Below are 13,346 nucleotides of genomic sequence, written 5' to 3' on the forward strand. Positions count from 1 at the left end.
GGAATCAAACCCACAATGTTACACAGCCATCATGTCCCTGGTCCATTACTAAAGTCAAATTTGTCAATAAAAAGTACTTAGAGAGGCCAATTTTCCAAATATATTTAGGAAAAGGTCTAATTTCAAGGAAGTTGGGAATATGCAAAAAACTGTCGAGAAATTTTAGATTTTGCTCCCTCCCAAAAATTTGTGACAACATGTACCTAAATTATAATTAATTTAAGTAGCCACCAAATTTTTACCCAATAATACCAAAAATTTCACATTTAGCGGGGGTGTCAATCAAGTCTTGAACACTCTGTATGTATCCCTTATTTTCTTAAAGCATAAGTTATTTCTTTTCTAGCTATTATTTTCTTCAAAGAAATTGAAGAGTTAGAAAGAATTTCTGTTTTGCAACCTGATAGAGAGGGCCTTGGAATGATCTTAAAATAGTTCTATTATAAAATAAAAGAAATGGGTATCAATTTATTTTAATTTACTCATTATTTTTAATGAACAGAAAAAAAACAAAAAATAATTCTTCATTTATTTTAGATATAATGAAAGAATCTAAAATAAAGAGACTACAAGGTTTAAGGCAGTTCTAGAGGTATGTACAGGGTACTTATCAAAAAAATATATCAAACTAACTTGTTTTTAAAACATTGACACATATATCTTTATTTTCTTTAAATAAATATTTTTAAAAAATACAAATTAAGTTAATAAGCTGAAAAAATTAAAATATTAAAAAAATATAATTTGAATTAATTAATGGATATTAAATATTTTGATTTACATTAAAATTTTTGCGATATAGGCCTTTTTTTAAGTAAATTAACCAACTAAGAACAGAATGAAGATTTAAAATGCAATATGAAAACACTTCTAATCAATAATGAACAGAATAATATTAAAATTAAACACTTAAATAATGAAATATAATCAAATAAACCTGGAACAATCATTCACTAAAAAGAAAAAAGAAATGTTTTATTGGCCATATATCAAACAGTTTCTGGAATAAAAAATTATGTCTTTGGATAAAGAAAAACTATAACTATGGTTGTGGTGTAATCCTCATATAAGGTAGAGAAGATGGGACCTGAACAGTTTGGAAACCTGCAGGAAATAATTCAGATGCTTCATGATCACTCAAAGTTGGTAAAACCATGCAACTATCTCCAGACTAAAATATAATATATAAAATATTAAAAACAAAAATCCAAAATAAACAATTTTATACAGTATTTAATTTGTACATATAATTAGAATTTTTTATTTTATATAAAAGTTATTGAGTCCATGAAAATTTCTATCTGCACTATTATCTTCCTAGGTCCCACATACTACCTATTCACGACCCTAATTTAGATTGTGTACTTGGTGAATTGCAGGCCACTAAACCTAAAAGAGATGGGGTGATGTGATTGCACCAATGTCCCTCTGGTATCTCAAATAACATCTATCTTTGGTAAAGAGTACACTGCTTCATCCGACTCATGATAACAGGAGGCTACAAAACCTAAGAAATCAAGCTTCTGGTAGTTTTTTTTCCAGAAGAGACACAAAAGGCTGCTGGACTTGTAATCTTGTAATTGTAATCAACATTCTTTCCTGGCCCAGTCAGAAAGGACAGGTCAATCCTCATAGTGTAGGCTGATTGTCTCCCTTAAGTAAAAATAACCCAAAGAAAGGTTCCAAAGGGACTTCAGATTCAGCTCTTACCACAGTCGAGTGTGAAGGATGTTGTGACTCAGAGTCTAACAATAATGATCAGAGTAAATATGATTAAGATGGTAACTGGATCCATTTATATGATGACTCATGACTTAGACCTCCTCATTATTACTAGGACAAACTTTGGCATTTCACCAGAGATACAATTTCACAACTCTTAGTGGAAAAAGGAAGTTATCAAAACTTACCACTTAGTGTGGTATAGCATAGATTCTAATGATCAGGGCCACGCATTACTGGAATTTCCTCCATGAGTTTCTTGTGTAAGTTTTACATTTTATTTATATTGAAATTAAATATTTTCAGTGTTACAAAGAACTTCTTTTACTGGGTACACTAACTGGAAGACATTACCAATAGTAAAGTTGGTATTTTCAAAAACTTCAGATAAGTATGTCATTGATTACAACTCAATGTTATTAATTTAGTCTATATCAAAGAGGGATTAGTTCCTTTATTAATAAGGAAAACTTGAAATCACTGAAATTTGTATTATATTTGTATTAGCGAGATATTTGGACCATTTGACAAGAGGACACAGGTCTTTGTCAATTATATTCATGGTCAATGATTGTATTTCATACAATATGTAATAAATTTTGGCAGATGCTAACTTTAAAATCTATTGTTTTCATTTTTTTCAATTTTCTACATATCTACCTCAAGACTCAACCCACTAATTCCTTTTTGAAACTACAAGGAAATCCCAGTTAAAACCTTGAAAAACTGTTGAATATCAACACCTATGAGAGGATGCACACCATTTACTTTCTGATTTGGAAATTCAGTTGAAATTCACTAATTTAAACTTTTTTGTTTTCTCCTTGTTTTTTTCTTTTCAATATATAGTAAAACACACACTCTAATTTGATTTTTATTTAGATAAATCAAAACAGAATCTTGTAAAAATATCATTCTTGTATATTCTAGATAATCGTACCACCAGTTACTTTATTAAGTGGGAAAATAGATTATTAAATATAAATAGGTTTATTGTTAGAACAGTTACCTCCTGTTTTGACAGAATAGATACAGGTCAATTGGTGCTGGAGGAAGCCCGTACTCACTGATTTCATGGGTTGTAGTGCCACAATAATAATAATAGTCAATTTTAAAAAATGGGGGATAAATGAGGGGTTAACGTTGCATAGTCATCTGTTATTGTTTTGTTTTTTCTTTTATGCTCCTTGATATTACAGAAGGAAACTTTCCTAGTTTTATCCCCACCCCCCTTAAACTAATCAAAACAACAAATAAAGCTGATATTTCAAGCCTCTAATTACAATCAATTAAATGAATGAAAAAACTTAATAAAAAAACAAAATATTATTATGCAAATAAAAATTCAATGGAATCTAGACAAAAATTAAAATAACAATAAACTAAATTATATAGGGATTGAATTTGACTCACTTTCCAATCGACTGGGGTAGCAACTTTTTTATCATCTGTTAACTGAAGTGAATCCAAAACACGTAATATCTCACTGCAAATAAAACAAATGGATTCATTAGGTTTATATTATAACCTGTATAGATATAATAATAGTGAACAGAAATAATATTAAATAGTTCACCTGAAATTACGTCCAGTAGTAGCTGGATATAAGATTGAAAGACGAAGTTTTTTCTCTGAATCAATAATAAAAACTGCTCTACAAGTAACAGGCAACCCATCTTTGTTTTTCTCAGCTGGATCGATCATACCTAATTGAACAGCGAGACTACGGGACTCATCAGCAATGATAGGATATGGAAAATTGCCCTCTATTTTGGAATAACTTTTAATATCCTAGATAGAAAATAAATATATATTTTTATTAGTAGTAAGTGACTCAGTTGAGGAAGTTCATACTTTTCATTTCATAATTAACATGTAAACTAAGTTTTCCTTAATCCTTTTCTTTTCATTGTTTTATTATACTTCTTTCTTCTATATTTCTGAAGTAGTAAAATCATTATAATAAAAAAAAAAAAAAATTATAAACACAAATGGAGACTTTCACTGGTACTTGTGATTCCATACTGGCAATTCTTTGAAGAGGCTAAGATTTACTGTCAAATGTTACTGTTTGCAGTTTATATTGGAAGGTTAATAGTTGACCTTATGTAATAAATTGTAAATAGATAGTCCAGGTGGCGGTCAATAAAGGTACAAAATAGTGAAGTTTGGTTAAAAATAAATTTCTTTTTTGCTATATTATACCTTCTTTGACTGTAACCCAAACTATCTTCCTACAATCTATTCTAGTTTAAAGTACTGGAAATCACAATCTCAATGTTAAGCTTAAATTTAATGGTTTTTATTTGTGTCGGCAGGGTCGAAATACACAAGATGGTGAAGTAGCGAACATAGCAATGCCCAACTTCAATAATTTTAAGGATTGCACAGGTAAGTCTCAGATTTCAAATTTCTTACTATGTACAGCAGATGACTGTTACTAATATGACCAAAGCAGGTAATAAATACCATCAATTAAGATGAAATGACAACTTCTTTTAGAATTAGGCGATGAGTAAAAATACTGGTAATTTTTGAACAATTTTCAATTTACTTTTGTTTTCTATGATAAAAAAAATGTAAATGATATGTAGGAACTGTCACAAGGTCATCAAAACTCAAAAGTAGCAAGATGATGTTGTACCAGGACTGCCAAACTATTCCAACAAAATATGCCCTGTTTATATCCTTTAAAGCAGTAGTCAAACATAAACACACACCTCATTACAGAAATTATTAATGGTTGACTATTTTAATTGACAATATAATAATATTTAATATGCATAAAAAGGAGAATACTTGTAAGAATATTGAATTTAGAAAAAATTTAAAATTATAAGATTTGGAAATATTACCAAGTGTCAGAGTAACTTCTAGCACTGACAGTGAGCATTATCTATGGAAGTCTACCTAAGGCAATTGCCTCAAATCATATTTACAGCCAAATCAACAATAATTTATTTTATTTGCTGATAGGTTAACAGCTTAGTGAGTATGTAATTTTAATGACTTATAAAATTAAAAAACGTGCTGTTAGAGGTCACATAACTTTCACTTACCACCTTGAGAATAAACTACTTCTTGTACCCTTTAAAACAGCGAATTCTTATTAATTCAAGATGATAACCCCTAATAATATATTTCATATATGTTAGGTTACTGCTTTTCTGGATGATCAATTAATCATTTACTACGCCCTATTTGATATAAGGAAGTGAAAGTAAAATCTGACCATAGTAATAACTGCCATGAAAAAGCAATGATTATCAAATTCTTTCATATTGTACATTCAATCATTCTTTAGTACTATTGACAATGAGGTATTAATTTTTTTCAAACAAACATTTAAGGTACTCAAAAATTTTGACCGAAATTTTTTGAATTTTATGTTGCCATAGCTTTAGTCCTTTTTGGCAAACCCTTAACTTCAATAATTGTTCTGGCATAAATCTTTTGAATTTCTAATTCCTAACCAAGGTATGCAGTTAGTAGACAGAAAAATTCAGGCCTCTACATTTAAATCTATCAGAGCTCTAGATAATGCATCCACTTATAAGATCAGGAATCATCAATTTTTTCAAGAATATCAAGGTATTCATATATATTTTTAGGAAATATGTTAACATAATGACCTAAACAAAATAAAATAAATTGAGATAATCAAAAGAAATTGGATGGAGGAGCAGCAATAATAAACACACGATAAGATACAATAGCACTTTAATGTATCCTATTATTGGCTTGCATACCTTATTTTTTGTCGGCACCCCAACTATATTCTCCTTGATTCTATCTATAGTCAACAATAATGTCATTACTATAAATGGAGATAATTGACAAAAGTCAATACAAGACAGTGAATCTGTCTGATAAAGTGAAATTACAGTAGAAAAAAAATATGCTATTCTCACAACATAGTTGTTTGAACTAACATATTCCTAAGTCTGGTAAATATAAAGTTTAAAAACTTCATAGTTCAACTACAACCTACTGCTAAGGTTATGTAATAATACAATTATCTTTAATATTTATTTATATAATTATTTTAATTCAATTTACACAATTAAAGAAGCTTATTCACATAATTATTTATTAATATAGTAACCCAACCTCAATCCATTTCTGTTGAATTTCAATTCCATCACATGAACAACCAATAACTTTACAATTTCTTTTGCTAAAGTCAGGCATTAACTGGGCAACTCTACCTAATTCTGTCGTACACACTGGAGTGAATGCATTTGGGTGAGAGAAAAATATACACCATCTAAAACAAATATTAATCAAATGGATTTACAAATATCTAGTTCAAAGAAATGAAAATAGTTTTTAAAAAATCTTACGAATCTCCCATCCATTCATGAAAGGTAATATCTCCAATAGTAGTATTAGCATTGAAATTAGGAAATTCATCTCCTAAATTAACCATATTAAGGGATTAATATTTAGTAGTTTATTGAATTACAAAAAAGGAATGATAACGATAACAAATCAAAACCACGCCTATAGATTAAACATCACCTTAACTCGTCCTAATTGAACGACAAGCATTCGAAATTGAGCGGTTCTGATCGAGAATTTGGACTGTGGGGACTAAATAAACCATGGTTGTGATAACCATTATTGTATTTTATTTTGGAAATTATAGCACCAATAAACTGGAAAATCAGATAACAAATTTCTAAGAGCCGATTTTGTTTATTTTGCACAATCAATCAAGGGTAGAATTTGAGGATTATTTTTCTTTAAGGAATAGATTAAATCATGAATAGATTTTTATCTTATTAATTTAAACTTTATTTTTATTTTTTTCTGAAGACATAACTATGATATTCTAGACTATAGATTAAAAAGCACTTAATAATCGTTATTATTGAGTGAAAGAGATTTAAATATAAAATAACTTATTTTAGAGTGATATTTTATTTCGTTCAAAATAAAACTCAAGACGGATGTCGGCAGAAGATAGCTGACCGTATGAAATAGATTATTGGAAGATAGTCCGGATGGCGGTCAATAAAGATATTAAAATAATAGAATATGGTTAACAATAAATAGTTTCTTCCACTATTTTATTACCTTTATTGACTGCCACTCGGACTATCTTCCCATAATAGACATCAAGACGTTCTTTCTTGACAGTTAACATTTGAACAATACAAAGTTTAAGGTTCATAGTTTAAAAGATTTCTCAATTATTTAAATGTAGGCTAAAAGGATTACCAGAGTACAAATTTTCCGACTTTTTATTCGCTTTCCACTTATTTCTCCAGGGCAGGTGAATAAATTTTCCTGGTCAAATTAAAACCAACTATTAAGAGGAAGAATTAAATTAAAACGGAATTTAATGGATATATATATAAATGAATAAATTTCTTATCAACCATCCTATTGATAATTTAGTATGGTAAGAGATCATTTACTATTTTGTGTTTTTAATTAATTTTAAGTATTTTTTTCTAAACTTGGCGAAAAGTGGAGGTGATATCAAGGAGAAAGGTAAACAAGAAAGAAAGGTATGTAATTCCGTATTCCAAGAAAACCCCTACTATTTTATTGCTATTACATAAAATTCAGTCTATAATTTTTAAATTTTTATTAGCTATAATCACAATAAATTATTTAAAATTAAGTATAAACTTATTTATTTTACACAAATATATACTATACACACCATAAATACAAAAATACAAGAGGGGATAAAGAGGATTGCTATGAGAGCATCAGCTATTAATATTAACCACATCTTCTATGATGGTGCCCTTCTTTGATTTATTTTCAACAAACATTCTGAGATTATTAAAATGGCAAACTGTAAGTTAAAATAGGAAGAATTGAATCTAAAAAAGATTCTTTTTATAAGTTTCTCCCATTATTTTTTAGAGATAAGTATATGATGAATAATTGTGCTCATTGAATGTTACCTTTTTTACCGAAGAATCGACCTATATCCATCTTGTCCCTTTAAAGGTGTGGTTGTGTGTTAATTTTTTTTTTTTTATTCGTGAAGATGTCAACTCAATAATGTTACCTTTCTAATTATAGCATATTTCCAGAAAAAAATCATCTATCAAATAATTTCACTATTTTCTTTATTTTTTTTCCTTCGGTCCCAAAAATCTAAGGGGAGCCGAGGCTCCCCCTGCTTCTCTCCGCCTGCATCCATGCCGAAATTCCAGTTTTCACTTACTCTACTTTTACTTTCTATGGAACAAATGTATTTATTTTTTCCTTCCGTTTGCTTAAAGTTAGATTATGTTCATTAATTTTTAAATAAAGTTTTTTCACAGTAGTTTAGGAAAATAAAATTAAAAATAAAATAAAAAATCTATTTTATTCAGACACTCTTCAAGCCAGAGTTTAGGACAGGTGTCTTCACCTACAAACTCTTAATCCGATTTTTCACCACTTATTTACATATTTTAAAAGTTGTGATTGTAAAAGAATTATGGTAAATAATTTTGTTTAAATATTTTTTGTAAATATTCTTTTGTGGTAATAATTTGTAAAATGATATATTCCTAAACACATTATATCAAATATTTATTTATAAATATCACATCGTTAAGACTTTTTCATATCACTAAATCTATTCATTGTAATACTTGTTGAATATATAAATAAGCCTTGATAAATAACAAATTTTAACTTCTGTTATAGTTTAAAATGTATAAATTAAAGTGTTATAACCCTAAAATAAGGTGTAATAAAAAAAAAAATTGATTTTTAGCATAGACGCTTCTAAAAACTATTTTTTATAATCAAAATTAGTCATCGGAACATGGTTGATTTTTTATTATCAATTAATATTTCAATAATAAAAAAGCTACAATCAGTTACAAATATTTATTTCCCCCCAAAACATGAACTTTACCATAGCTTGCTAAAAAGTAACATTTTTTAATATTAATTTCAAATCCTCAAAATGGTTTATTATACACAAAACGTGTTATCAAATCAAGAGCCCATTTCGGCTGATCTCCAGGCACCATATGTCCAGCATTTCTGACCAATACCTCGGTGAAACCTTTAACAGTTTTGGAGTAACCAGCAAGTTCATTTCCAACCATCCACTTTTTCCGGGGAACGGTTTTGTATATATTGGCTCCGCTCCATTTCAATCGCTGTAAAAAGTTTATTGTTAGTGGATACGGAACAATTATATCCAACTGGCCGTTGTAAAACAATACTTTATATTTTTCAACTAATTTTTCAATCCATGGTTTAACTGACTGCATTACGTCTTGTTTTAAATACTGCTCTACTTTACTATCAGTATGGAACGTTAAGTTACCAACATGTATACTTCTTCTCATTACATCTTTTTGAACATATTCTCCCATATCTCCATATGGACTATCATCTTCATTGTGCAAATAGTTGAAGTAAAAGCTAAACCCAGTCTGATTATAAAAAAAACTTTTATAAGGAGTCAAATCACCATTGAGTAAAGCATCAAAACCCTCAAAGGCTTTTAAGTAATTCTTTGCTTGAATGTTTTTAACGATGTCGTCCTGTTTTCTTTGAAAAGCCATCCTAGTGCTACTATCAATTAAACCAATCTGGTATAAGTAGTCTCCATAATTCAACATATTCTCTGGATCTGATAACCCGTTACCAATAGAAATACCCTTTAAATTTATTTTTGGTAGGTTTTGTTCATTACTAGTGTGAATTTTATAAGCAATTGCAGGAACATATTTTCCGGCATACGATTCACCAGCGACAAAGAAATCATTTTTTCGAAGCTCTGGAAATAATTTAAAAAACTGTGTTAGAGCTGAGTAAAGGTCATTTCCAACACCATCTTCATTTTTAACATATCCGTTATCATTGTCTGTAAAACTAAATCCTGTACCGACTGGGTTATCAATGTAAATGACATTAAGTATCTGCGACCAATAATATTTTCTAGATTTTAGACCTCTTTCCTTCTTAACATAGAATGGCCCATTTTCATTAAACAGTCCATATAGTGATGATGCGCCAGGCCCTCCTTGCAGCCAAAGTACAACAGGTGCTGTTGTCGAGTTGTTTTCTGCAGGAAAATACCAAAAAAACATGTTGGAGTTGTACTGCTTATTGACTGTAAAGAAGCCTGCATAACTTTTAACATTAGCTTTCACTGGTTTGACAGATGCAGCCGATTGTCCTTCTGCAATCGATCCGTTTTCAATAAATGGAGTTAAAAATAAGGGTTCTCCAACATTGTCACCAGTTATGTATGGAAAATTTCTATACTTCATTCCAAACCCGCTTGTAAAATTAACACAATAGTACACACAAATCAACACTAAATATTTCATCTTGTAGATGTTTTCACCACTGACAAAATTCATACTGAAATTATAAATCAGAATCCTTACGTAAGTTAATAGATAGAGTTCAAATGATAAATGTGTGGCATTAGAATTGATTAGATAGTGTTTATACAGTCAGCATTTTGAATTGATTATGGTTATTGTATTATATTAAAATAAATATTTAAAAACGATTTATTTAAATTTCTGGAATTACCACAATACATTCGTACATATAGTTAAGATTATTTATTTTGAAAACTTTACACGTAGTTCTAAAGCCGAAAACCCAGAATTTAATCATCACTTATATTTTTAAAATTTAATATGTATCATTAAACTAATTTATAGGTAAAAATAGTAAATATAATCAATCTATGTAAATCAGCGTTGTTAATTCATTTAAAAACAAATACGGAACAAAATGCGTGACTGGAAGAGGGGATTGAAGTAAATTTAATGATTCGTAAAGTAATGTGTAAAAATTTAATTAAAAAAATAAAAGATTTATATAAATTTAAACTATATATTCTACTGACTAGAAAAAAAGTCCATCACGTTGGTGAGGCTGCAACTTTTAGGGACGGCTAAATTTCAGGATAAGTAATAATATATTTTAAAAATTTGAACCACTTTTTTATTTGTAACTTGCACGATACACGATAAATATGATTATTCTTGCCAAAACGTTCTTTAGAATTATTTTTTTTGTAGTATTTTAAATTGAAATGTCTAAATAAGGGGGTGGCGAAAGTTTCATCCGCCCTAGGGGGTTGACAATTTAGCAATTCCACGCTACGCGACTGAATGAAATAAAATACTTTATGGTTGTTTGAATAATATAATGTTTTCCCTGGTTTGAAACCTGTCTTATGATCAATAGTTGTATCAGGTATCCAATCGCGCTACTACCCGGTGTTCTATAGATTTTGCCAATTGAATTCTTAACATTGATTTTAACCTTTCTTTATGGGTCATTCTCAAATAAACTGTCGTTTTATTTTCAAAAAGTTCATAGAAGCTCGCCCAAACGTCCTTTTTATTTTTTCCTAATCTCTCAAACATTAAATTCAACCGTAATCAGAGTACATTTTATCAACTAGTTACATCTTACATGTTTTTAAACAATTAAGAATAAAAAGTTGGACAAAAAATCTCTTCTGATAAGTTGGAGGAAATTACCACCCAAAGAGCATTTTGAACATTTTCGCTAAAGATTTTAGATCAAAAGTATCAAACTAATAAAATAATGGGTATTATAATAATGCAATTTAAACTTCAGTTATAGAAGTTAAAACTTATAATAGATTTTTCTGTTCTGCAAGATAGTGGTCGAACGGTTTACAAAATAGTTTATCGTAGTGCAGTAAATAACAGTGTTATTCATACTTATATGAGCCTACAAATTTAGTAAGCCATTTATTAATCAAAATACAGAAAGGTTACACCTATTTCGGATAAACGAAATTTTGTAATCATTAGTCAAAAGGAATAAAATAATTTTAAATCACTACACTTTTGCAATAATGGATTAACTAATTTTTAACTATACATAAATTTCCTAAACAAATAATCGCTACTTATACTGCGAGAAACTGTTTTATATTATTTCATTGGAGGCACATTCGTGCCCTATACCGAAACAAATGGGAAGCATTCTCTTTTTATCAATTTTATTCATAGTTTTTATACGAAGCGGCTGTTGGAACGCTTGAACTTGGAGGCGTATTTCAGCAGTAACTGCCTCACTGGAATTGAACCCTGTCCATTTGTTCGATTTATCTAATTTAGTTATATTTTTAACAGAATTAGATTTAACTGTAATATACAAAAAAATTATACTTTTTTTTATGTGTGTAGTAGACGGACCATTCGGAATAAAGAGAAATTCTAGTTCTGGAAGAGATGTGTATGAACACAACTTAGTGTGTAAGAAGTCGTCAGTTTTAAAAATGCAACCAGGTACGCTGGCAGTTAGGGTGATTTCACTTTAAGGAAACGTACTGTACATCTTTTCAAAACTTCAACTCAATGTTTTTTTTTTGTTAAACGAGATGTCAAGTTTGGAATAACAAATTAAACATTTATAATTATTAATATTAAACTTTGAAAGCAACGGCTTTCAAGTGACTGAATAGAGTTATGTGTCTAGATGGGCATTATCTAGAATTTAAAAAGTTTATGTCCTTTCGTTTAATTAATCCTTCGCCAGTTCCTAGCATAATAAAATTTGTGCCATGTGAAAATTGATGTATTGTCGGTTTAAGGCCCATTTTCCGTGTTATAGATATCTGCTACATGATAAAAATTAATGATTGAATATGACAACAATCACCGTAGATTGAAAAAAAATTGTACATGGTTTTGGAAGGTTTCACACAACCAGTAAGAATTCGTCATCGAAATTTGAATACCCTCTGCCAAATGCACAAAACCATAGAGTGGACCGGAATAATCTTCGGCTAACAACAAGTGGTAGGACAGGACAACTCAATCAAACGTTAATCAGCTTGCTGATCTGGTTTCACGTAATACCTATGGAATTCGTTCTTATAGCTGTTATTCACGTTCGAGAGCGCCTAGTGGACAACATATGTAATCTAAAATGGAAAACTGGCTCTGCATTTATCATTGCAAATTTAAAGATAAATAAAAAAATCCATCCAATCTTGTGCTTGGGATTTATGAAACAATTCTGTACTAAAACTAAAGGGTAAGAACGCAGTTGTAAGGCTCCGCCGATGATCAACACCGTCTATTCTTGAAAGATGTGAAGTTCAGGCAATATTTCCTAACTGACATCGAATTGACCTAAACGATTGTATCATGCTAATAAAACCAAACGTAATAAAATGTGGTGAAATGGAATTTAAATTTCAGTTTTAACCAACTCTTTAAATGTCCATTTAAAAAGGCCGATGAACTAAAATTTATTATCGTCCCTGATTTCATGTTTAATTTTTATTGAATGGTAGATTTAAAGAGAAGTTGGGTATTCGGTGATAATACATAATTGTAATCGAATGGAAGAATTTATTAGAAGGCATACCTACATATCTGCAGTACCTGAAGTATATATTTTCGACGATCTGCTCAGAGAAATTACCAGGTCTTCCTGAAAGAAATAACTTGTAAAGCACTTAACTGAACATTTATTTTAGACTGCAGGAAAGTGATTTAGTTAAGAAAGTTTCAGAGAATGGGAGAACAAGAGGGTCCTCTTCTACCTTTCAAAAGCCAACGGATATTTACACTCCATTTAGCTATATAAGGGGTATTCATGATCCATGTTAAAGCGTGTTAAATGGAAAAACTCGTGTTAAA

The 13,346-nt window shown here is 29.6% G+C and overlaps 2 protein-coding genes across 2 annotated transcripts; both read right to left on the reverse strand.

The window, feature by feature from the left end:
- Positions 1-908: 908 nt before the first annotated feature.
- LOC106683698 (peroxiredoxin-6) lies at positions 909-6,269 on the reverse strand. Its single transcript, XM_014425328.3, has 5 exons — positions 6,066-6,269; positions 5,833-5,989; positions 3,299-3,513; positions 3,136-3,208; positions 909-1,171 (listed from the first exon to the last, which is right to left on the reverse strand). The coding sequence occupies exons 1-5, from the start codon at positions 6,149-6,151 to the stop codon at positions 1,043-1,045; spliced, it is 660 nt and encodes a 219-aa protein (XP_014280814.1). The 5' UTR covers positions 6,152-6,269; the 3' UTR covers positions 909-1,042.
- A 2,285-nt stretch (positions 6,270-8,554) lies between these two features.
- LOC106683704 (venom serine carboxypeptidase-like) lies at positions 8,555-10,092 on the reverse strand. The gene has a single exon (XM_014425342.3). The coding sequence runs from the start codon at positions 10,059-10,061 to the stop codon at positions 8,643-8,645; it is 1,419 nt and encodes a 472-aa protein (XP_014280828.1). The 5' UTR covers positions 10,062-10,092; the 3' UTR covers positions 8,555-8,642.
- Positions 10,093-13,346: the final 3,254 nt, after the last annotated feature.

Source organism: Halyomorpha halys, unplaced genomic scaffold (genome assembly GCF_000696795.3).
Source record: "Halyomorpha halys isolate HHAL.00 unplaced genomic scaffold, Hhal_1.1 Scaffold505.1, whole genome shotgun sequence".
NCBI classification, from domain to species: domain Eukaryota; kingdom Metazoa; phylum Arthropoda; class Insecta; order Hemiptera; family Pentatomidae; genus Halyomorpha; species Halyomorpha halys.

What these genes read in the sequence shown, in the direction of transcription:
- LOC106683704 (XM_014425342.3), bottom strand. Translation starts at nt 10,061, where the DNA reads ATGAATTTTGTCAGTGGTGAAAACATCTACAAGATGAAATATTTAGTG.
- LOC106683698 (XM_014425328.3), bottom strand. Translation starts at nt 6,151, where the DNA reads ATGGTTAATTTAGGAGATGAATTTCCTAATTTCAATGCTAATACTACT. An exon ending in ACTACTGGACGTAATTTCAG is followed by an intron (nt 3,209 to 3,298) that starts GTGAACTATTTA and finishes TTTTATTTGCAG; the next exon opens with TGAGATATTACGTGTTTTGG. An exon ending in CTACCCCAGTCGATTGGAAA is followed by an intron (nt 1,172 to 3,135) that starts GTGAGTCAAATT and finishes ATTATATTTTAG; the next exon opens with TCTGGAGATAGTTGCATGGT.